The sequence below is a fragment of the Micromesistius poutassou genome, assembly GCF_964030765.1.
Source record: "Micromesistius poutassou genome assembly, chromosome: 4".
In the NCBI taxonomy this organism is placed as follows: domain Eukaryota; kingdom Metazoa; phylum Chordata; class Actinopteri; order Gadiformes; family Gadidae; genus Micromesistius; species Micromesistius poutassou.
Window position 1 is genome coordinate 22,826,674 of NC_140274.1, and position 24,123 is coordinate 22,850,796.

Sequence of the window (24,123 nt, forward strand, 5' to 3'; positions counted from 1 at the left end):
AATGCTCCACGTGAAACAGAATGATTAACTTCTGATGAACTCAGTCTGATGTAACGGGGGTCCAGGCTGAGTCCTGAGGGCTGCGGCCCGCGGCCCGGCGGCTAGAGGGTCTGTTGGTTGATGTTGTGCGCGGCCCTGAGGGCCGACTTCATGGCCGTCTCGATCCAGCCGTGGGGGACGGCCGTGTGCTCGCCGGCGAAGTGCACGCGGCCCTCGCTGTGGAAGAGCTCGGCGCCGTAGTCCACCTGCTGGTAGGGCGTGTACAGGGCGAAGGCCCCCAGGCTGTAGGGGTCCAGGCCCCACTTCTTCACCAGGCCCCCGGTCCACAGCGGCCGGATGGCCTCCCCGTGGATCCTCACCAGGTCGTCCAGGACCAGCGCCATCAGCTCGGCCTCGCCCACGCCCTGGAACAGCGTGGAGTCGTCGGAGCAGGTGTAGGACGCCAGCAGGGCGCCGCCGGCCGTGCCGGGGAAGCCGTGGCTGGGGTAGTAGATGAAGCGCGAGGGCCGGTCCGTCACGCTCTTGCCGCCCCGGATGCCCTCCGCCTCCCAGAAGCGGCGGCTGAAGCTGAGCACCACCTTGGTGGAGCTGGTGTAGTGCACCGAGCGCAGCGCCTCCATCTTGTGGGAGGAGAGCGGCGGCAGGAAGTCGATGAAGAGCGCGGCCTTGGCCGTGGCGGTCACCAGCACGTAGTCGGAGGTCAGGCGGGCCAGGGCGGGGCCGTCCTGGTACGACACCGTCACGCCGCCCCCGGCCGATTGGTCGATGAGCTTGACCTTGGCGTTGAGGTGGAGCGTGGCGTTCAGCAGCTGGTAGAAGGCGTTGGGGAGGTTGTCGAAGCCGTCGGCCACTTCGTAGTACCTGGAGAACAGACGGAGACCGCTTCAACAGCTCACCTCCGACATGGCAATGACTACGCTAATAAATAGAAATAGCTCTGATTCCTAAAGGAAGTCCCCCTGGGCGCTTCACGACCGCCCTCCTGACCCCTCCACCTACACAGGTGATAATAATAATAATATTATAATATCATTATTATTATTTATTATTATTATTAGTGAATAGTTCAAGGATTCACCACCTTTACTCATTTATCCAGTAAAACTCATTTGGTTCCTTTGTCTTTTTTAGAATATAAACTGAAGAAGAAAACGATCCAACAGATCCTCCTCTCAGCGGATGCAGCGGGCTAATGGGTCCGGTCCTTGTGAGCTGCACTGCCGTAATCTGGGGCCTTTTATACAATGCTTGAACACCGACTAGTCCACGTGTTGTTGGATCACGCTGCAGCGTTCCCCGTGTCGTTGTCCTGTCACTTACTCGACGTCGTCGTTGATGTCGGCCTGAACAAACAGCATCTCCGTCAGGGACGCGTAGAAGAGGCTGTTTTCATTCAGGATGTCCCCGATCATCCTGAGGGCACTGCGGCTCAGGTTCCCCTCCTTCACCAGGTACTCCTGGAGGAGGAGGGGAACCATAACCATTGGTTATGGCCCACAATTACTACAACTGTGACCTGAACGCTCAGTAAATGAGTACATCATTTGTTCTTTACCTTAACAGAGTAGGAGTCGTACTTGTCAAGCATGGCACTACAGCCCATCGTCTTCAGATCATCCCTCACCTGACAAAAATAATGGTTTTAATCATCTTGAAAGAAGAATTCATTGGTTACAATTGACCAAATATTGACACTCATTTCAATCACGGCTTAACAGACGGCGACAGTGTGCCTAAGTGATGTCCTGATGTCGCTGTGGTGGACGTACCTTCCTCAGAGCCTGACTGAAGAGCTGGGAGGCGGACTTCCCCCTCTCCTCTCCCGATAGGTTGTAGTTGAGAATGTCCGGGAGCTGCCCCACCACGTAGGTTTTCTGCAGGATGCCGTTGACCAGGTAATAGGTATTGATGTCTTCTTGGATGAAGTGGTTCAAGGAGATTGGCAGTTTGGCCACCAAGGAAAGCAGAATTCTGTGGAGTACATCACATGACTGTAACAACCTGATACCCATGCCAAGTTATTTAATTTTTAGCCAAAGAATGGGGCTACTCCTCCAGATTCAGTAGAGGAGCTTTTGATATAGATTCATGTCACTTGATGGTAGAACACTTGGTCTTCATGTTTAGTTGAATGTGGTTATTAGTTAGTTAGTTAGATCAGTACACGTTGCCAGCTCAGTTCTCTGCAGCGTACTTACTTGTGAAAGCTGGGGATCCTCATAGCACCGACCTCTGCATACCAGCCCTCTGCTTGGCTTCTAAACGTCTCCACGCGTCCACCGATGCGGTTACTGGCTTCCAATATGGTCACCTTGTTGCCAGAGGGTCGAACAGTGAAACGTATTAAAGATTACATCTGATGCAGTATTGCAGCTGTCAATAAATACTATAAAGTGCTATCGTAAAAAAAAAAGTAATATTCATGTTTATTATTTTATTACCTTATGTCCAGCATCTTGCAAAAACTTTGCAGCGGTCAGTCCAGCCATGCCTGCACCAATGATAGCTACGTGGCGAGGGGTCTTTGTGGGGGTGAGACCCTTATCCACAAGAGCAACAAGCTCACTGTAGTCTGCGTCTTGAAGGCAGTCAACCAAAGGGTCCCCAATGCTCCCAGTGATGGCCAAAACAACGGCTCCCACTACGACCAGAGGAACTGCCAAGACAATTCAAACTAGACTGTCAAAGTTGTCTTGCAGAAAAAAATATGAACATAAATAAAATACAGTGAATAAAAGAAGTATTTCAAAAGACCCGTTTTTGATTCACCGGGTAGGAAATGAGTCCTTAGCCCAAGTGAAGGAGTTTAAGTACCTCGGGGTCTTGTTCGCGAGTGAGGGTACGATGGAGCGTGAGATTGGCCGGAGAATCGGAGCAGTGGGGGCGGTATTGCGTTCGCTTTACCGCACCGTTGTGACGAAAAGAGAGCTGAGCCGCAAGGCAAAGCTCTCGATCTACCGGTTGATCTTCGTTCCTACCCTCACCTATGGTCATGAGGGGTGGGTGATGACCGAAAGGACGAGATCGCGGATACAAGCGGCCGAGATGAGTTTTCTCAGGAGGGTGGCTGGCTTCTCCCTTAGGGATAGGGTGAGAAGTTCAGTCATCCGGGAGGAACTCGGATTAGAGCCGCTGCTCCTTTGCTTAGAAAGGAGTCAGTTGAGGTGGTTCGGGCATCTGGTAAGGATGCCCACTGGACGCCTCCCTTGGGATGTGTTCCAGGCACGACCAGTGGGGAGGAGACCCCGGGGAAGACCCAGGACTAGGTGGAGAGATTATATCTCAACACTGGCCTGGGAACGCCTCGGGATCCCCCCGTCAGAGCTGGTCAATGTGGCTCGGGAAAGGGAAGTCTGGGGCCCCCTGCTTGAGCTGCTGCCCCCGCGACCCGACCCCGGATAAGCGGACGACGATGAGGATGAGGATGAGGAGGTTTTTGATTCAGTTTAACGTGTGCATTTTTGTGCCCTGACCAACATCAACTTTTTCTTTATCTTAAGAAATATATTTTCTCGCAGTACATTTAAAGAAAAAGTATTACATTCATTGTACTATATCTAATGGTACAAAACCAACTTTTATTATTTTTCTAATTACGCAGCCATACTCACTAGCTCACGATAAGTGAAGTGAACCTTGTTTTCTACGGGGTTATTTCCACAAAGGCAGCAGTTCGGAATAATTGATATTTGTTTTGTAAATACTTACACAGTTTGCAGAGATGGGGGATCATCTTGTGTATGGAGGTCCAGGCCTTCTTTCTGCTGTGGACACTGAGACCATCTGTAGGAAGGGAGACCTAAGGAACACAAGGTTACACTTCACCTCTAAGGTCACAGAACGCAAAGGAAAAAACAAGGCAAAGGAATTTGCCTACAACTAGATCATTCACAGAACTAGATGAGCATAATAAATAACAGGAATGGCGTTTGGAGACTACCTGTGTGCCTATAGACGTTCAACTCACCGCTGGCAGAGGGAAGGTGTGGAATGTGGTGAGAGCGCTGGGCATGCTTCCACCGGCCCTGCAGGTTCAGGTGGACTGGCCAGCCCACGGTGCCCGGGTATAGGAAGGTTTAATGAGCGTCTCCCCAGGTCCCCTCTGGAAATATGTTCCCACACCAGCTCCAGATGCAACCACTCTGAACAAATTAGATTAGTGAGCTTCTCGTATCCCCGGCATACCTCATTTCCGCTATCCTCTAATATCAGACCTTTTCTTCCCTTTTTTAAGCGATACCAACAAAACATAGAGTTAAGTGGCTTAAAAGAATACTTGCCTTGACACAACAATGTTTAATGCTGTTAATCCTTAACACGACTAGATTAGGTTTGTAACCATGTCCTTAGTTCCTTGATATTTCAAATGATATTGTTTGGTTTATTTGAAAAATGTCTACTGAATAAAGGGTTTAAACATGCTGTCTCCATTTGATTGAAGAGATAGAGAGAGAGAGAGAGAGAGAGAGAGAGAGAGAGAGAGAGAGAGAGAGAGAGAGAGAGAGAGAGAGAGAGAGAGAGGGGAGAGAGAGAGAGAGAGAGAGAGAGAGAGAGAGAGAGAGAGAGAGAGAAAGAAGGAGAGAGAGAAAGAGACATACATTTTTTATATGACATTTTATTGTGGTCGTCCTAGTAGTCCTATAACTGTCGTTAATAACTGACCCGGAAGTATCTAGGTGGCAACCATTAAAAGAGCTGTTTGAATTATCTTCATTCCATGAAGATATGCTTCAACGCTTCTTATCTCCTCCACAGACTGTGACTGGACCACAGGACACACTGGAGTCCAGTGTGTGACCTGTGACTGTACTATATGCGCCGAATAATGTGCAGAAAATGTCAAATATTTAAACTAGAGAGAACTGTTCCCACGAGTAGAACCAGAAAATACGAAAAGTAATGGAAACACAAACACCAGCTGCGCGCCACCGCCAACGGCGAGACAGCCCGCCTGTGGTGTGTGTGTGTGTGTGTGTGTGTGTGTGTGTGTGTGTGTGTGTGTGTGTGTGTGTGTGTGTGTGTGTGTGTGTGTGTGTGTGCGTGCGTGCGTGCGTGCGTGCGTGCGTGTGTGTGTGTGTGTGTGTGTGTGTGTGTGTGTGTGTGTGTGTGTGCGTGCGTGTGTGTGTGTGTGTGTGTGTGTGTGTGTGTGTGTCTAGGAACACCGCGTCAGCTGCGGCTCAGCTCACGTCACGATAGCGGAAGTAAACAAAGAGGCGGCCGCTGTCAGATCGATGGACGGAGCGCGTCGCGCCTCGACCCGACGCGGTCCCCGTTAACGGTCTCAGATCTCGCATCATTGCTGACTTTGGTAAGGTTGACATTTCCATTGTGGATTAAGGCTTATTCTGAAACACGTTTAGATACGTTTTTGAGACGCACGCTGACATTTTGTATAAAGGTTTAGAGACATTATAGAATCGTGATGGCCGATGTCCAGCTACAGTCATCTGAGTGGTCGAGCTCCAGGCATCAGCGGTGTCAGCATTTCACTCGAGGTGGCTGATTTTCGTACATGATCATGGCTTATTATTTCGTGGGGTCTCGTTGAGCTAAGTTAGCGTCTTGATCTTCTACAATAACTTGTGGGAACGTTCATTACTGTTTCTAATCGCCATCCACGCACTGCGGTGTATCTCTGTCTCCATCATCTCGTTCAAGGTCCACTCTGAAACGAATGTCGCGCCTCAAATCCAACAGCGTTGAATAAGACGTTTGCAGCCATGGCAGAAGTACTTGGACGGAGAAGCTTACTAGGCTTTGGTGTTCTGCTCGCCTGGCTTGTTCTCTTCCACCTCCTGGTCAACATCTGGCTGCTGTGTGTGTTCACCAGCCTGCTTGTGGTGCTGGGGGGCTGGCTTGGATCGCAAGCGTTCCTTGAGTCCAACAGCCTAGTTCACCTGGAGAGGTTCATCAGCCTGGAGCCGGTAAAGGGGTCTGGTCTCTCCAGGCTCTCTCTTCCCCTCCTCCACCTCTCTCTTCTCAGCCCTCTGGTCTTTCCATCTCTCTCTTCTCACCCTCTCTCCATCCTCTGTTTTCATGGGCTTTCCTTTTTCAGGAAGCTTTTATTCAAAAAGTCATACTTTTAAGATACAATGTTTTACATAGTTTGCGTTAATAAATAAGGTGAATATGAGTGTGATAGTCAATGTGTTTAATGAAACAGTGTATTCTTTTGTCAACGTTCATGTTCAGTTGATCCATGTATCGTTTATGTACAGTGGGAGGGTTGAATGACCTGTTTGCACGTTCTTTTTGTGATGTGTTCTAAAAGTCTCACTCTCCTTTGGTTTGTTTAAGATCTCCTCCTCTGTGGAGGATGAGGAGCAGCTGGACCAGGAGATTCAGAACACAGTCAGGAAGATCATCAGGGATTTTGTCTCCTCCTGGTACTCCACTATATCCACCGAGAGGGCTTTTGAGATAGATGTGCAGGAAGCCATGATCTCCATGGCAATGGAGCTGAAGACCCGTGCTAGATTGGTTGATCAGAAGGTACTTGGTTTGTATTGTCAGACCAGCGTTGCTGAGTCTTTTGATGATGATGATCTAATGCAGACTTATATAAAATACATTAAAACATGATGGCACAAGGATTTAGACCACCTTTCTATTCTGAATGAATATCTGTTGTTGTTGTTGTTGTTGTGTTCCAGGCCCTGTCCCAGAGGGTTCTGGACCTGTACGGCGGCCACCTGCAGAAGTTCCTCAGAGCGACGCAGCTGGTAGCAGAGCAGCCCAGCGACGCCAGCGACGCCGGCGACGCCAGCGACGCCGGCGACCGGCTGTGGAGGGTCTACACTGAGCTGGAGGCGCCGCACCCCGCGGTGAAGAGCGCCGCCCTGGAGCACAACTACACCAGGGCGGTGGTGGACCTGCTGCTCCACTCCCTGGTCCCAGCGCCCAACCTGGAGAGCACCACTGGCCGCTTTGTGGTCGGCGAACTCATCACTTGCAACGTTCTTCTCCCGTTCTTCAGCAAACTCTCTGAGCCCGACTGGCTCAACGTCCTCCTGGTCCAAGTCTTCACCTCCCCGTCCGTCCTCGCTGCAGAGCCCGCAGAGGCCTCTTCAGCCCCGCCCCCCCAGCGGCCGCCCCCGCCCGTCCACTCAGTGCCTCCGTCCTCTCCATCGTCTGCGTGCTCAGAAGTGCCTCCGAAGGAGGAGGAGATCACAGCCCCCCGGCCCCCCGACCGCGCAATGTCGACCTCGCCCTCGTCCGCAGTGACCTCAGAGGTGGACACCCAGTCCGCCAGCGACACGGACACAGCCACAGACAGGCTGCTCTCGGTCAGCTGCGACACGGCGGACTCTGACCTGTACAGCCCTCAGAACAACACGGAGGAGGCGGAGCACTCTCGTCCGTTCCTCAGAAACTTTGCCAGGCCGAGTAAGTGCAACCCGTTCTACCAGGAGAACGACTCTGACCTGGAGTCGCCCCTGGCCGACTACAAGCGCGACTCTTTAGACTCCCTGGTCACGGACGGGCAAGAAGGCAGCCAGTCTGACCTGCCCCGGGAGTGCGCCACGCCCACCGACTGCTTGGATCTGGACCTCGACGTGGACCCGGGCCCCGTCGACGACGGGGGCCCTAAGCTCTCGCTACGGCCCCCGTCGCTGGACCAGGCGGACGGCTGTGGCTTCTCCTGCTTCCGCCCGGTGCAGGGGAGTCCCGGCCCGACCCGCAGCCTCCCGGACCCCGAGGGGGGCCCGCTGTCCGCTCACCCCGCCAGGGAGCTGTTCCTGGGGCTGGAGGGGGCCCCTAATGAGCTGGCCCCCGCCACCGCCTCGCTGGGGCCCTCCCCCCGGCCTTCGTTCAGCTTCGAGCCCCTGAGCAGCCCCGAGGGCCCGGTGCTCATCCAGAACCTCCGCATCACCGGCACCATCACCGCCAAGGAGCACCGCGGCACGGGGTCTCACCCCTACACCCTGTACACCATCAAGGTACGCACCTCCACCCTCACCTCCACCCTCTACACCATCAAGGTACTCACCTCCACCCTCACCTCCACCCTGTACACCATCAAGGTACTCACCTCCACCCTCACCTCCACCCTGTACACCATCAAGGTACTCACCTCCACCCTCTACACCCCTACACCATCAAGGTACTCACCTCCACCCTCTACACCCCTACACCCTGTACACCATCAAGGTACTCACCTCCACCCTCTACACCCCTACACCCTGTACACCATCAAGGTACTCACCTCCACCCCCTACACCCTGTACACCATCAAGGTACACACACCTCCACCCTCTACACCCTCTACACCATCAAGGTACTCACCTCCACCCTCTACACCCCTACACCATCAAGGTACTCACCTCCACCCCCTACACCCCTACACCCTGTACACCATCAAGGTACACACACCTCCACCCTCACCTCCACCCTGTACACCATCAAGGTACTCACCTCCACCCTCTACACCCTCTACACCATCAAGGTACTCACCTCCACCCTCTACACCCTCTACACCATCAAGGTACACACCTCCACCCTCTACACCCCTACACCCTCTACACCATCAAGGTACTCACCTCCACCCTCACCTCCACCCTCTACACCATCAGGGTACACACACCTCCACCCTCTAAACCCTCTACACCATCAGGGTACACACACCTCCACCCTCTAAACCCTCTACACCATCAGGGTACACACACCTCCACCCTGTACACTCAGTCAGGGTAGATGCAGGAAACGTCATGTTACTGGATAATAGGAGGCTGATATTGAATGGATATTTATTCATGCAATGGGAATGTTTCCATTGCAGGTTGATTGAGCCAGTGCAGTGATAGCATAACATAACATCATAACATCGAACATGTTTAACATAGAAACACATTTAACTAATGTAGTAGCAGCACTAGTAGTAACAGTAATACATAGCTTAGTCACACTGAGAACAGCAATATCTTTTATTATGATGGTTGACAAGGTAGCAGCATGCAGTGGACAACAGATGAGAGCGCAGCGTGTTCCGTCACTGAGGGAACATTCTGCTGTTGGGGATCAGCGCTGAAGCACCTTCAGCATGTCTGAGCGGGCCGTGGGCGTAAGGGCGCTGATGCAGGACGTGTGTGTGTGTGTGTGTGTGTGTGTGTGTGTGGCAGTACGAGACGGTGATGTTCTGTGAGACGGCGGCCTGCCTCCAGCCCGGCGGCGAGGAGGGGGAGCCGGCCCAGGGGCCCGGGACCCAGGGGCCCGGGGACGGCCCCGGGGCCCCCGACGGCCCTGGAGCCGGGCAGCCGGTGGCCTACCACACGGTCAACAGGCGCTACAGCGAGTTCCTCAACCTCCAGACGCGCCTGGAAGAGAAACAGGACCTGAGGAAGCTCATCAAAGGTAGGCTGACAGGGCCCCGCTGTGGTCCACTGTGATGGGGAGTAGGACGATACAGGGCCCCGCTGTGTGATGGGGAGTAGGGCGATACAGGGCCCCGCTGTGGTCCACTGTGATGGGGAGTAGGACGACACAGGGCCCCGCTGTGTGATGGGGAGTAGGGCGATACAGGGCCCCGCTGTGGTCCACTGTGATGGGGAGTAGGACGACACAGGGCCCCGCTGTGTGACGGGGAGTAGGACGATACAGGGCCCCGCTGTGGTCCACTGTGATGGGGAGTAGGACGACACAGGGCCCCGCTGTGGTCCACTGTGATGGGGAGTAGGACGACACAGGGCCCCGCTGTGGTCCACTGTGATGGGGAGTAGGACGACAGGGCCCCGCTGTGTGACGGGGAGTAGGACGACACAGGGCCCTGCTGTGTGATGGGGAGTAGGGCGATACAGGGCCCCGCTGTGTGATGGGGAGTAGGACGACACAGGGCCCCGCTGTGTGATGGGGAGTAGGGCGATACAGGGCCCCGCTGTGTGATGGGGAGTAGGGCGATACAGGGCCCCGCTGTGTGATGGGGAGTAGGGCGATACAGGGCCCCGCTGTGGTCCACTGTGATGGGGAGTAGGACGACACAGGGCCCCGCTGTGTGATGGGGAGTAGGGCGATACAGGGCCCCGCTGTGGTCCACTGTGATGGGGAGTAGGGCGATACAGGGCCCCGCTGTGGTCCACTGTGATGGGGAGTAGGGCGATACAGGGCCCCGCTGTGTGACGGGGAGTAGGACGACACAGGGCCCCGCTGTGTGACGGGGAGTAGGACGACAGGGCCCCGCTGTGGTCCACTGTGATGGGGAGTAGGACGACACAGGGCCCCGCTGTGTGATGGGGAGTAGGACGACAGGGCCCCGCTGTGGTCCACTGTGATGGGGAGTAGGACGATACAGGGCCCCGCTGTGGTCCACTGTGATGGGGAGTAGGGCGATACAGGGCCCCGCTGTGTGATGGGGAGTAGGGCGACACAGGGCCCCGCTGTGTGATGGGGAGTAGGACGACACAGGGCCCCGCTGTGTGACGGGGAGTAGGACGATACAGGGCCCCGCTGTGGTCCACTGTGATGGGGAGTAGGACGACACAGGGCCCCGCTGTGTGACGGGGAGTAGGACGATACAGGGCCCCGCTGTGGTCCACTGTGATGGGGAGTAGGACGATACAGGGCCCCGCTGTGTGATGGGGAGTAGGACGATACAGGGCCCCGCTGTGTGACGGGGAGTAGGGCGATACAGGGCCCCGCTGTGGTCCACTGTGATGGGGAGTAGGACGACAGGGCCCCGCTGTGGTCCACTGTGATGGGGAGTAGGACGACACAGGGCCCCGCTGTGTGACGGGGAGTAGGACGACACAGGGCCCCGCTGTGGTCCACTGTGACGGGGAGTAGGACGACACAGGGCCCCGCTGTGGTCCACTGTGATGGGGAGTAGGGCGATACAGGGCCCCGCTGTGGTCCACTGTGACGGGGAGTAGGACGACACAGGGCCCCGCTGTGTGATGGGGAGTAGGACGACAGGGCCCCGCTGTGGTCCACTGTGATGGGGAGTAGGACGACACAGGGCCCCGCTGTGTGATGGGGAGTAGGACGACAGGGCCCCGCTGTGGTCCACTGTGACGGGGAGTAGGACGACAGGGCCCCGCTGTGGTCCACTGTGATGGGGAGTAGGACGATACAGGGCCCCGCTGTGTGACGGGGAGTAGGACGACACAGGGCCCCGCTGTGTGATGGGGAGTAGGACGATACAGGGCCCCGCTGTGGTCCACTGTGATGGGGAGTAGGACGATACAGGGCCCCGCTGTGTGACGGGGAGTAGGACGATACAGGGCCCCGCTGTGGTCCACTGTGATGGGGAGTAGGACGATACAGGGCCCCGCTGTGGTCCACTGTGATGGGGAGTAGGACGACACAGGGCCCCGCTGTGTGATGGGGAGTAGGACGATACAGGCCGCAGCAGGGAGCAGCCTTTGTTGTTCATAGAACATTTATGGTCCACATTCAGAGAGTTACCCCAAGACAGCCGCTTCACTGAGGAGCCTCACGCCACTCGTCACCTCCCCACCGCTGGCTCCTGACAGCAGGACCGTCTGTGGAATATATGCAGCGCAACTACATTAGATTAGCCTTTTTAAAGCACAAGGGTCCGTTTTCTTTTCAACGTCCTTAAAAAGTAATTTCTGTATTTGATGAATTTGTCATGTCATTTTTAGTTTAGTCCTTTTGTTATTGGAGTCTTTTGAAATCATGGCTGTGTAAGCTTTTCTTTACATGATGTGATGCTAAGCTCTGCTTCTGGTTAAGGTGTTAAAGGACCAAAGAAGATATTTCCTGACATGCCATTTGGAAACATGGACAGCGACAAGATTGAAGCCAGAAAAGGATTGCTGGAGACTTTTCTAAAGGTTGTTGTGGCTGTCTTTGTATTATGTTGGTTTGGAGTGTTTAAGTCGAGGAATCAATGCTTCAATGCAATAGAAAAACGTTGTTATAAACATAAACCATGCATATTCTATAACCAGTAATGGGCTGCTACTACTGAACAGAAACAAATCCCTGAAGTATATATCTGTGGATTGTGTCATTTTGATAGGGAGATAATTCACATATTCCGGGTTATTGCTCCTTTTTGACAACAAACTCACCAGCGTTTTCTTTGATTTCTCTCTTCTTTCAGCATCTCTGCTCCATCCACGAGGCTGCAAACAGCGAGGAGATGCAGGAGTTCCTGGCTCTCAATACAGACGCACGGATCGCCTTCGTCAAGAAACCCTTCATCGTGTCTCGCATAGACAAGGTATTCTCTAACCCTGCCCGCTCCAGAAGGCCGTAAGACACAAAGAAATATATTGTGTATCATGAATGAAGTTGTATCATTTGTCATGCAGAGATTAGGTTGAAGTTGATGATGATATGAAGTTAACATACAGTGGATGCATCCCACTGTAGCAACACTTTTAAGGTCCAGGGTGTAGAATGTAGAACTAGTGATAAGGTTGCAGATAGCATCCAACTGAATCCCCTCCACCTCTCCCTTCCCATGACTGGACTGGACTGGACTGGACTGGACTGGACTGGCCTGGACTGGACTGGCCTGGACTGGCCTGGACTGGCCCGGACTGGACTGGCCCGGACTGGCCTGGACTGGCCTGGACTGGACTGGACTGGCCCGGACTGGACTGGACTGGACTGGACTGGCCTGGACTGGACTGGACTGGACTGGACTGGACTGGACTGGCCTGGACTGGCCTGGACTGGCCTGGACTGGCCTGAATGCTGGCTGGCTGTGTTGTCTGAGTGTGCGTGTGTGCAGATTGTGGTGAATGCCATCGTGGACACGTTGAAGACGGCGTTCCCTCCCCGCTCAGAACCCCAGAGCCCGACAGAGGACAACGAGGGAGAGATGGAGAGCGGGAAGATGAACCCTGACAAGAAGAACAGGTAGAAGAACAGAAGGTTCCTTTCATTACACGTCGAGTACAGCTCCTCCAGGAGTGAATAACATGAGGACTGTCCTGAACCAAACCACAGAAACAACATGGGAACATTATCCTGCTTGACGTAGAGAGCGGAGACGCCACATGGTTCTAAAACACTGAACACAGGAGGATTATGATTCATATGTTCTCAGGTCTCGCCTGAGATTCTCCAGCAGAAACAGCCCCTATGTGAACGGCTCTGACGCGAGGCCTCCGCTGGTGTTCTGCTTCGGGCAGAGCAACGCGGTACGTATCCACAGTAGGCCGGGGTCGTCGCGGTGGGACTGAACCACAGCGGGTTCCTTCTTAGAGTCGGTACTAACTCGTTACCACCAAAGGGTTCAGGGTTTCCATCCCAAGTTGTGTAAAGTTGAGACCTGTGCTGAGGTCCCCCCCCCCTCTTCTTCTGCCGGCAGATGTTCAGCGGCATGTCGCTGTCCCGCCTGCAGGCCTTACTGACGGGACAGGAGGGCCCGCAGCCGGAGAGGGCCGGCGGCGGACGGGCGCCCGGAGGGGAGCCGTACGTCACCACGGACAGCAGCCCCCGGCCCGCGCCCCGCGCCCAGCCTGGTGAGGTCACAGTATTACATCTATATTATAGAGAGTAAGACATTATAGACATATAGTAAGATATTACTTATATAGTAAGACACGAAGTTATGGGAGCTGGAGGAGGAGACGGCAAAGGACCACGGCCAGGAAGAGACCCCGGTCGCTGCAGGCGGGAGGAGGCCTTGAATATTATATTATTTATTTATATTATATTCTTAGATATCTCTGATCTGCATGGCAGAGTCTTTTGCTCTATATATTTCATTTTGAACAACTTTACTGCCATTGAAACACTCACTGTGTTAACACGTCTAGTATTTATCATTTAGCTGAGGAGGGGTCCACAAGATGTCTTGCTGATGATCTGGTCTCACGTGTAAAGCTCAGAAGCTGAACCACTGGTCTAGTATCTTACCATGAGGACTACGGTGCCTATGGATTACTTTCATACACTTTATCATAACGTTCGGTCATAGGTCATTCATAACGCCTTTAGATAATGATGAACCAATCGTTATCAAAACATGAATATACGTTTGAGGATGATTAATGAGTGCTATGTTAACATAACGTCTTTGTAAAGTAATGTATAAACCTTCATGACAGGATCATAAACAAATCATTAGTAAATGATTCATAACTAGTTAGTTTATATGTCATGTATCAGGAACGGTGCCTAGTGGCGGTTTCATGCTGTGACGTCTGATGGAGGATCAATTCAAAATATGGACTTATTTTACATTTACAATCATTTGTTTTTCCAGTTTTTGTGCTTCTCTTTTTCTACCCTCTCCCCACGGGACGAGCTCAAAGGTTACTAGAAGACAAAGAAAGGTTGCTTCCTTGTTTCATTAAAGGAAACGGGTTTTCTGTCTCTCTTCATCTGAGATATATGCCAGCAGCTAGAGCGCTCATCAGTGCACAGTGAGAGGAACCACTAGGGGGCAGTGCTGCTACAGGGAAACCGGAGACAGAATCATCAGGATTTAGGTTGTCTCTAGAAAACATTATACGTTATTCTAAAATGACCCTTTTAATATTATTATTATATACAGTATTGTCATAAATATATTATAATTGATTATATCCTTTGACAAAAATGACAACCAGTGAGGACAAACAAAATGAATAAGGTAAGGGTGTGTGTGTGTGCGTGTGTGCATGCGTGTGGGGTGTGCATGTGCACGTGTCGTGTGTGTGTGCGTGCGTGTGTGTGTGTGTGCGTGTGTGTGTGTGTGCGTGTGCGTTGCAGGGTGTGAGATGGCGCTGGCGGAGCCGGCCCTCAGCATCATGTGCCTGCTGATGGCGGGCCAGTGGAGCTGGCTGTGCACGGAGAACGTCCAGCGGACCGTGCGCCTGCTGTTTGGGACGCTCATCGACAGGTGAGCCTCCGGGGAACCAGGGAGGAACCAGCTCTGACTCACTGGTCACCAGCACTGGTACTGACACCCCCCACCACTGACCACCAGGGAGGAACCAGCTCTGACTCACTGGTACTGACACCCCCCACCACTGACCACCAGGGAGGAACCAGCTCTAACTGGTCACCAGCACTGGTACTGACACCCCCCACCACTGACCACCAGGGAGGAACCAGCTCTCACTGGTCACCAGACAGCACTGGTACTGACACCCCCCACCACTGACCACCAGGGAGGAACCAGCTCTGACTGGTCACCAGACAGCACTGGTACTGACACCCCCCACCACTGAACAAACACACACCCTTTATACACCCTCTGCTCATGACGCACAGCGACCCCTAACAACAAGAAAACGACTTTGTGGGAAAACGCAACTGATGCTTGTTGAAGAAACGCTAGAGAAAGCTTCCTGCTTCTGTGTTTGGAAATAGGGAAGAGGAATGGTGGTGTGTAGCAAGTAGTGATGAATAAAGATGCACATTCTCTAAAACACAAACCAAATGTTGCATCAGTCCTAACGTTCCTCCTCACACTCATCCCATCCAGTCTGTCGTCTGTGGAGAGTTTGTATGGCCAGGTATAGCTTCACCTGCAAAGGAAATCTCTGAACCTAAAATGTTATTTTGTGCTTAATATCGGATTATTCCAGAGATGTGTTGATATATTAAAACATTCAGCATTTTTTCGTACATTTTTGAAGTAAATGGCAGTGAATGTAGTAGGGGGAGCATCTCATAGGAGTTGCATCATTTGATGGAGGAGTTTGGCGGGGTGATATTCAAGAGAACAGATTGTCCACTTCATCTTCTTTTTATTAATAAATAAAAACAGACATATCTCAGCAACATTACAGGAACTACATCCTGTCCCCTTTAACAATCACCGCCTCTGGATTACTCCGAGTGCTTTTACGAGGTTTTCCGTTCTGAAGAAGCCATGGAAAAAATGTGGGGGTGTGCTCTGGCCTATGTACAGTAGTGGATAAAGATAAATGTTATTTCAGACCAGGGTTCAGCGGCCATGCCTCTGTCCCTATCCTGTTGTGTGTCTAGCGCTGCATTATTAATATTGTATTAATAATGTATTTTCCTCGTATTGTGCTCTCTGACCCCTGATAAATGATGTTCTTTAACTCTAAAGGGCGGTACTGAACTGGGCCTCTGCAGCTCTAGGTCTGGACCAAGCATTTGTCACAGACAGGTTTAGCTCACAGTGAACTGGACACAGTGCCCCCGCGGTGCCCCCCCGTCCAGACGCGGTCCAAGGGCCCCAGGGAGGCTATGTTAGGAGTCTCATCAGGAGGGCATCAAAGGGTCTTCTCTATACTTAGCGGGGCTGTCAGTGGCGAGGCCACAGCTTCTATGTGTGGCCGCTCTGCCCATCTCCCCCCAGCACGCGGTGGCAGGGCTGAGGGTCAGGGCTGAGGGTCAGGGCTGAGGGTCAGGGCTGAGGGTCAGGGCTGAGGGTCAGGGCTGAGGGTCAGGGCTCTGGTCCTGTTGTTGTTCATTAGCGCGGTGGGGACCCGAAGGTATTTGGTGATATTATTATTTAGTTTTAATATCAGTGTTGGAATTCCAGCTGAAGCAGTGGGTTCACTGGCTCTGTAAGAGGACTCCAGCTGAACCAGTGTTTTGCTGAAATGACAGACAGACAGACAGACAGACAGACAGACAGACAGGAGACCGCGGGTCCAGTGGAGGGCATGTTTGGACTTGCACCGTCCTCCATCCTTCCATGCAGACGTGACCTCACTCTTATTTTTACTCCCAAAATGCCGTCCTAATACACAGCCGCTGACAACAGCTCGATGACGAAGGTGAGGAAAGCTGGAAGATGGAGGGTCTTAAGTTGTCATCAGCCCCTCTCTCCTGTCGCCATCTCCCCGGACTCTCACAGCGTCTCCTTTTTCGTGGCACGGTCCTCCCCCCACCCCCCCCACCCCCCCCCACCCCTCCTTATTGACCCACACAGACCCACACACGCAGAGCCTGCCCCAGGGGCCCCAGGGGCCCCAGGGCCCTGCCCCAGGGGTCCAGGGGCCCAGGGCCTGCTGGGGATTGACCATCCTCAACATGGTGCTGTGTAGTTTGGGCTGGGGACACGCTCCATGGGACCACTGAATTGTCAGGTGCCTGTAAAAGGAAATGGACAGAAGAAGAGTGAGGCTGTACACAATCACTCAGCTTCAGATGGCCTGTGTGCTTCTCTGTCGCAGCTGGTGGAAATGGAATGTAATGTCCCTAAGTATGTTTTCATTTCTGTATCATCCCATGAAAATCAGATATTTTTGCGTTTTTGTCAGCTTGAGCCTTTCTGTCTACCAGGGAGGCTCCTCCTCCACGGAGAGGTCATGTTGCATCGCCCTGCGCCTGCACAGCCCTGAACGCCCTCACAACAGAGGGCCCTGAACGCCCTCACAACAGAGGGCCCTGAACGCCCTCACAACAGTCTGGGGCCAAGAGCTGTAGGAAGGAGGGGGTGGTCCAGGTGGACGGGCTCAGACAGCAGGGCCCCTCCCAGGGGCCCCTCCCAGGTGGACCGGGGTCAGAAGGGCCCCTCCCAGGTGGACCGGGGTCAGAAGGGCCCCTCCCAGGGGCCCCTCCCAGGTGGACTGGGCTCAGCAGTTTGAACTTCAATTTTAAATGAACCACCATGAGTGGTTCTAATCTCTAGGTTGTGGCCCTTACTGTTGAATACGTGGCTCGCTGTGTCTCTCTGGGGGAACATGCTGTACCCCGGCAGGCGGTCGGTGAAGGCCTGTCCGTCTCTCATCCGTTGTTCCGTGTTCAGACCTCCAGCCTCATTAGCCGTCCGGCCGGCGAGGAGCCGCCCGGTCGGCCCGGTCCCGAGAGAGGACGGGGTGGGTGCTGCAGGATCACCCAGCGGTGGCGCTCACAGATCAGCTGCCTGCTAATATTGCTGCACTGTCGCTAAAGTTAGCTCCCTGGCTCACTGGCGCCAGGTGCTACCAGGGGGCTGAGAGAAGGAGCGTGATGAGTGATACACACAGAGTCTCCAATAGGCTCTCGGAGGAATTCATTGCATTGCTCCCTGGAGCCCTCCTGGTGTCTGGTCCCCCTGCTCACCTGAACCACGTCTTCCTCCGTCTCTCCAGAGACGTACATGCATAGACGCTGGTCTCCCGTCACCGTATGCTCACTGAAACCTTAGCCTAGCCCAAACTGGACCTGGAAATACTGGCCTTTGATAACCCTGCATGGCGATGCCTTGTAAAAAAAACAAAAAACTTTATTTGGTTTACAGCACATGAAACGTTGCGGCCAATAAACACAATTAGCTTGAGGAATACATTTTCTTCCCTTGCTATTCTCATCTATTTCATTAGCTGTCTCTAATCCCCTCCAGCCACGTCTGAACCCTCGGTACCCACAAGCCCTTGGCAACGTCGAGCCTTTTGGAGGAAGCGACGTGGTGGCCTGCGACGAGGATCATAATCAGAACCAAACTAAACACTGTCTGTACATGAGGTAACGTCCTGACGTTACCTTGCGGCGATGGTTTGTGGATAGCTTTGTGGAACCATTACTCTGACGCAACATCTGTGTCCCATCCACTCTCACTAAATAGGATGGGCCTTTTGTACGGGCCGTCCTTGACAAATTGAAAGTCCAGTAATTTAATTGTCTGGGTATACTACTTTAATTGGTCTCAGTGAGCTTGAAATTGGTCCTGGAACGTGTTTGGATACCGAGGACTCTGCATTGCTTCACTCAGGAAGGAGCCCACACCAGACAAATCCTCAGCCTTAGTCTAAAGGGAAACGTCTCTTCAGCCGCGGTGCTGAACTTCAGGAGCTCAACGTCTGCCTGAGAGTACGTTGAAGAAAGAAGAATCCCTTCTGAAGGGCTGGTTAGGGCCCCACATCGACACAACGCCAGAGGGTTACGGACCCCTGACGTCCTGGCGGACCCTCCTTGCGTCCACCGCCAGGGCCTGACGGGCGCCTCCCCAACAACGGTAACCTTGCGTCGAGGCAACACAACAGCAAGGGCTGTGATTGGTCCGCTCACTAGAACCCGACGCAGAACCAGAACAGGTTCACGCTGCGTGGAAGCGTCTGCGGGGTCCTTGCGTTGCGTCGACGTGGAACCATCATCAGCCCTCTACCCTCAGGGCCCCCCGGAGCGTTCATCAGCTCTACTACCTCATAACTGTATGGAACATCGGTGCTTTCTTCATGCAGTCTGTTTATGCCTGTTCTATTCACTGCAGCTGACGGCTTTGGGTTTTATGTGCTTGGCATCAAGTGGACACGATTAGTTTGAAGAAGTGTGGCAGAAGTGTGTGGGTGTATAAGCCCTTATTGGGCTCATATTTGAAGGTTGGGCAAGAACAAGAAAGAAAAACAATTTTATCTTTCCTGATTTGTAAATGTGCAACCAATGCATATTAGAGAGACTTTCCATGAAATGTGTAACGGGCACAGTAGATGCAGATTGTTTTTAGGGGCCTAGATATGAATTGCCATGGAAAGGTTTACCTTTTGAGTGTAACAAACATTGCAAAGCTAAATCAATCAACTTATTTGACAGGAAGACGTCAGAAAGGGATATATAAATATATATAAAATGTAATACATAAGTGATTTTATTCTAACATGTGGTTCTTATTTGAATTGGCAAAAGTATACCTTTTCCTTGCATTGTTCTCGTTAGGAAACATTGAGTGGATTGATGGACGAGCAGCAGCAGCCGTCACAGGCCAGAAGGTACCAGCAGTCGGACCCAGGCTGAGACACATACTTAGCATTAAGAGCTGATGGATTATTTAAGTGCACAGCATCAGACTCCGCTTTAAATGCCAGCCCCTTTGTACACATTCTTCTTCGACTGAGTCACAGACAATCTATGAATTGATTCAATCACTTGTCCAAATGAATGTTGGCTTCTGGCTCTCTCCCCCCTCAAAGCTCATGTCACTTTTTCCAGGCTACCTCCTAATGTCCATTAGGCCAGATCCTTTCCCAGCAGCAGCAGCAGCACACATTAAGTGATTGCGTTGACATTTTCTACAGCGTCAGAGGAATGTGAGTGCAGGGCAGCGGTGTTGCTCAGGGCTCTGGGGGGCTCGGCCCGGCGCTGTACCGGGGCTCCACCGGGGCTCCACCGGGGCCCGGGAGACGCAGGCCAAGCTCTACTTCTATTAGGAGCTTCTCCGTGCTTTTTCAGAAATGTCTTAAGCTTTATTGCTTTATTTATGTGTGCAGCCTTGGCTGGGGCCGCCAGTCTGTAATGAGATACACTGGAGAATATGGACTCCAGACTGGAGATGGAAAGCACTGGTCTCTACGTTAAAGAGGAAGTAGCCACCTTGATGCCATCTAAAGGCCAATCCCTTATAGTACCCTAGAGATGACCCTAGAGATGACCCTAGAGATGACCCTAGAGATGACCCTAGAGATGACCCTAGAGATGGTCTAGAGATGTTCCACCTGAGAGCTTTTAAACCGTCACCCAAATGAACGTTGTTATGACTGACAGGACAGACAATTATTGTACGTGCGTGCGTGCGTGCGTGCGTGTCTCCATGTCTCCATGCTCCTACCCCAGAGGAGGTGAGGCTGATGCTTTAACGGTGTTGCTGCAGTGTAGTCCTCTACACAGCACACTAACAGCCTCATGCACAGAGAGCCCTACATGGGATGCTGTTTATCTTGGAGTCCTAATTTGGAGCGGCACCGATGGTCTGAACCTTTTTATTGGATCCTGCAGGTCCAGTATGTCCTCTCCCTGTTCATTGCTAAATACATGGCCAGACTAAACCCTGTCAAACTGTCCAAAAACAAAGTGAAGATAAAATGCTTGTGGCCAGTGTGTGGTGAGGCTGGAGGAACAGGGATAACCAGACCCAGGAGAGGGCCTCCTGCTGGCCCCAGAGGCCCCTGTTGGTGGTACTGGTTAGGCTGTGGTTTGAGATGGTGTTATGCAACAGCATCTGCACAGCGTTAAAGGTCTCACCAAGCAGACCTGCTGTGGTCCCCTGGGCCGGCGCCTGGAGCCACAAGGCCTCACCTCTCTGTGGTCGGCCGTGTTGTGTCCTGTGTATCATCGCTTCAGCAAATCCCAGTGTCCATTTGAACTCCTTAAGAGGCATTGTTGTGCACACGTCTCACGTTTCACCGACAGAAAGGTGCATTACTTTGTGTTTAATGAACCATGTTGAGCTGGAACGCAGAATACTTTACTCAAATTCATTTCTGACAGAATGCTGATGCTGTGAACGTGTAGGGGTCAGGGGTCGGGGGTCGCGACCCTGACGATGTACTACACCACACCTTACACTTACACCTTGGATGGCTGGGCTGCCAGGAGACGGGGACAGACAGGATGGAAGAGTATTAGAGTTGTAGTTATTAGAGTTAGAGTTAAAGGATCCCCTCCTGGCTCCCTGTTGCTCAATCGTCCCTCATGGCTGCTGTCTTGTGGTGGTCTGGATCCTGGTCTTGTCCCTGGTCTGGACACCAATCGTCTTTTCATTCTCCATACTTTCAAATACGATTAGAAAAACATTTTTCTTTTGTGTTTATGTTTGTCTATGTCGTACATTGATGAAACCTAATCTCTATAACTCTCTAACTATAGGGTTGTGTAGCAGTGCACAGCGTTTAGTAGAGATGTGTGTTTGGGGTCAATTCAATGTTTAGTTGTATCATAGCTCGTCCTAATTAGCCGCTAATGTGTTCCATACGTGGTGCGCTTTGGCCGCTGGCTGGTCTTCATATGAAGAGTCTCCGGCGTTGATGGGACAGTCCCAGTCTGGGGTGGGGCGTTGATGGGACAGTCCCAGTCTGGGGTGGGGCGTTGATGGGACAGTCCCAGTCTGGGGTGGGACAGTCCCAGTCTGGTGTGGGCCGTTGATGGGACAGTCCCAGTCTGGGGTGGGACAGTCCCAGTCTGGGGTGGGACAGTCCCAGTCTGGGGTGGGACAGTCCCAGTCTGGGGTGGGGCTGTAAGGCGCTGGTCTGACCTGCAGGTGGCTGGAGGTGGGCGTGGCCAACCTGAGCAGCGTGCAGTACTGGGGGGCGTATCTGCAGATGATCCAGGAGGCGGTGTGGCCGGGGGGGGTCCTCCCCGCCCGGCCCTGGCCCCCGCGGACCCCCCTGGAGAGGGAGCGCAGCCGGCAGGACGCCCTGCAGGGCCTGATGGGAGTGGTGCCAGGTACACGCACGCACGCACGCACGCACGCACGCACGCACGCACGCACGCACGCACGCACGCACGCACGCACGCACGCACGCACGCACGCACGCACGCACGCACGCACGCACGCACGCACACACACACACACACACACACACACACACACACACACACACACACACACACACACACACACACACACACACACACACACACACACACACACACACACACACACACCAGCACTCGCTGAGGCAGACCGGCCCACGCCCAGGGCTGAGCCCCGCCCGGCCTCCCCCCCCCCCCCCCCCCCGGTCTCCCTGCCACCCCCCCGCCCTTCATGCCCCCCCCCCCCCCCCCCCCGGTGGTCCTCTGATCCTCGCCCTCTCCTGTCCCACAGAGCTGGTGTCGGAGCTGCTGGGCTCTGACAAGTACAGACTGAGCTGGCAGACGGCGCTGGACTCCCTCCAAGACCCCCACATCAACAGGTGAGCAGACACGCACGCACGCATGCACACACACACACACACACACACACACACACACACACACACACACACAAGCTACAAGCCGGGTGCACTCAGCCCTGCGTCATGCTGAGTCTGGTCTTCTTGGGTTGAGGTTGACTGCGTGGCGTCCAGCGGCTGTTTGTTGGTGTCTTTTGTTGTCGGTTCTGGCTGAAGGATTCTTCGGCGGTGTGCACCGCACTGGACACTCTGCTCAGCGTTTTGTCCCAGCTGACAGACGCTAAGGTCCACATCCCCTCCGCCACTGCTGCCGTACAACATGTGGTTCAGCTTCAGCCTCTGATTGGTTCATCTCCAGGGATGTGATGTGTTAGGATTCCTTAGCATCACCTTCCACTTCAGAAACCCGTGGACTCGTTTGTCTCTCGTAGGAAGACCGTTAGCGGGACTGACGCTGCGGGGGAATGCACCGCCTCACGCTGGCGTCATTATCTGTTTCCTCATCCCAGTCCAGAGAATCCGGTCCGGACTTTGTACGGAGCCGCTGCTTCCCACATGTAGCACACAGGGAGACCTGCTGGGTCAGAGGTCCTCTGCTGGGTCAGGGGACCTGGGTAGAGCGTGGGGAGGCTGCAGTCAGACCGGCGGTCCTGCTGGGTCAGGGGATGGAGATGGAGGGCGGGGTAGAGCGTGAGGAGGCTGGACGTTTGTTTACAGCACATCCAAGAGGCCGGATGAGACCACGACTCGTCCGTAATCCTCACTGCTTGTGTTGATGTCAATGTCGCTCGCTGTCCATTCTTCTTCTTCTTTGAATTCAAGCCACCCGTAGAACAGGATGTAGTCACTGAGTTCTCCAGCCAATGACCTGCTCTCCTCTGACATGGGCTGACATGGTACACACACTCAGTACTGGGGAGCTGGCAGGGAAAGTCTGATAGACGTCCGGTCCTGATTCAGATGTTTGCATTCTCACATACAGCTGCTAATGTCTGGATAAGATCAGGAGCTAGTGACGGGGACAAACGGTTCATAACGCGGCTCTGAGCTAAAGGGTCCCTCAGTAGTAAGGGCTTATTGTGGTTTAGAATATATCTCTTAGAAAGGGGTCAAACATATTCAGACGGATATCTTCCAGTGCTTTAGTTTTTACGGCTACATTGCATGTGAAACATAAGGGGACAACATTCATTGTTGTCCATGATCAGAGTAGAGTCAGAGTAAATGAAGGGTGATTACGTTGAGGCTCAGGGTCTTAAGGGCCGATAAAATGTCAATCAGTAAAGTTATCTTTATTTAATGCCAATGTGTTGACTTGTGTTCCTGCAGACACCTGCTCTACTGCATCCTGGACCTGCTCCTGGAGGTCCTGTTCCCTGACATCCCCGAGGAAGACTTCCAGAAGATTCTACTGCAGAGCCTCTCCAAGACCACAGACGGCCCGGCGCTGTGAGGGCTGAGGGGCTGAGGAGCAGACAGTGAGGAGCAGAGAGGAGCAGTGAGGAGCAGACAGTGATGCAGAGAGGAGCAGTGAGGAGGTGTGAGGAGGTGTGAGGAGCAGTGAGGAGGTGTGTTGGTCACTGTGAACCAGAGACAAGGAAGACCAGCCCACGCGTTGTTGCCAGATTGAATATTCATGATCACGGCCTTATGCCAG

At 53.2% G+C, this 24,123-nt stretch overlaps 2 protein-coding genes across 2 annotated transcripts; one reads left to right on the top strand and one right to left on the bottom strand.

Annotated features, from left to right (window-relative positions):
• Window positions 1-101: 101 nt before the first annotated feature.
• On the bottom strand, window positions 102-4,012 carry il4i1 (interleukin 4 induced 1; the record flags this gene model as incomplete). The annotated part of the gene is made up of 8 exons (XM_084466717.1): window positions 102-861; window positions 1,321-1,457; window positions 1,556-1,624; window positions 1,770-1,971; window positions 2,199-2,311; window positions 2,442-2,656; window positions 3,709-3,799; window positions 3,968-4,012. The coding sequence occupies 8 exons, from the start codon at window positions 4,010-4,012 to the stop codon at window positions 102-104; spliced, it is 1,632 nt and encodes a 543-aa protein (XP_084322843.1).
• Window positions 4,013-5,206: 1,194 nt separating this feature from the next.
• Window positions 5,207-23,956, top strand: snx19b (sorting nexin 19b). Its single transcript, XM_084466756.1, has 14 exons — window positions 5,207-5,308; window positions 5,659-5,924; window positions 6,298-6,492; window positions 6,654-7,940; window positions 9,120-9,351; window positions 11,689-11,789; window positions 12,062-12,181; window positions 12,698-12,825; window positions 13,016-13,109; window positions 13,280-13,433; window positions 14,668-14,797; window positions 21,833-22,017; window positions 22,400-22,487; window positions 23,796-23,956. Exons 2-14 carry the CDS (start codon window positions 5,721-5,723, stop codon window positions 23,917-23,919), a joined length of 3,042 nt encoding a protein of 1,013 aa, XP_084322882.1. The 5' UTR covers window positions 5,207-5,308; window positions 5,659-5,720; the 3' UTR covers window positions 23,920-23,956.
• Window positions 23,957-24,123: the final 167 nt, after the last annotated feature.

Bases quoted from the DNA above. Each gene is read 5' to 3' on its own strand.
- snx19b (XM_084466756.1), top strand. From the start codon at position 5,721: ATGGCAGAAGTACTTGGACGGAGAAGCTTACTAGGCTTTGGTGTTCTG. The intron at 9,352-11,688 runs GTAGGCTGACAG...CTTCTGGTTAAG, and splicing joins CCTGAGGAAGCTCATCAAAG to GTGTTAAAGGACCAAAGAAG. The intron at 11,790-12,061 runs GTTGTTGTGGCT...CTCTTCTTTCAG, and splicing joins TGCTGGAGACTTTTCTAAAG to CATCTCTGCTCCATCCACGA.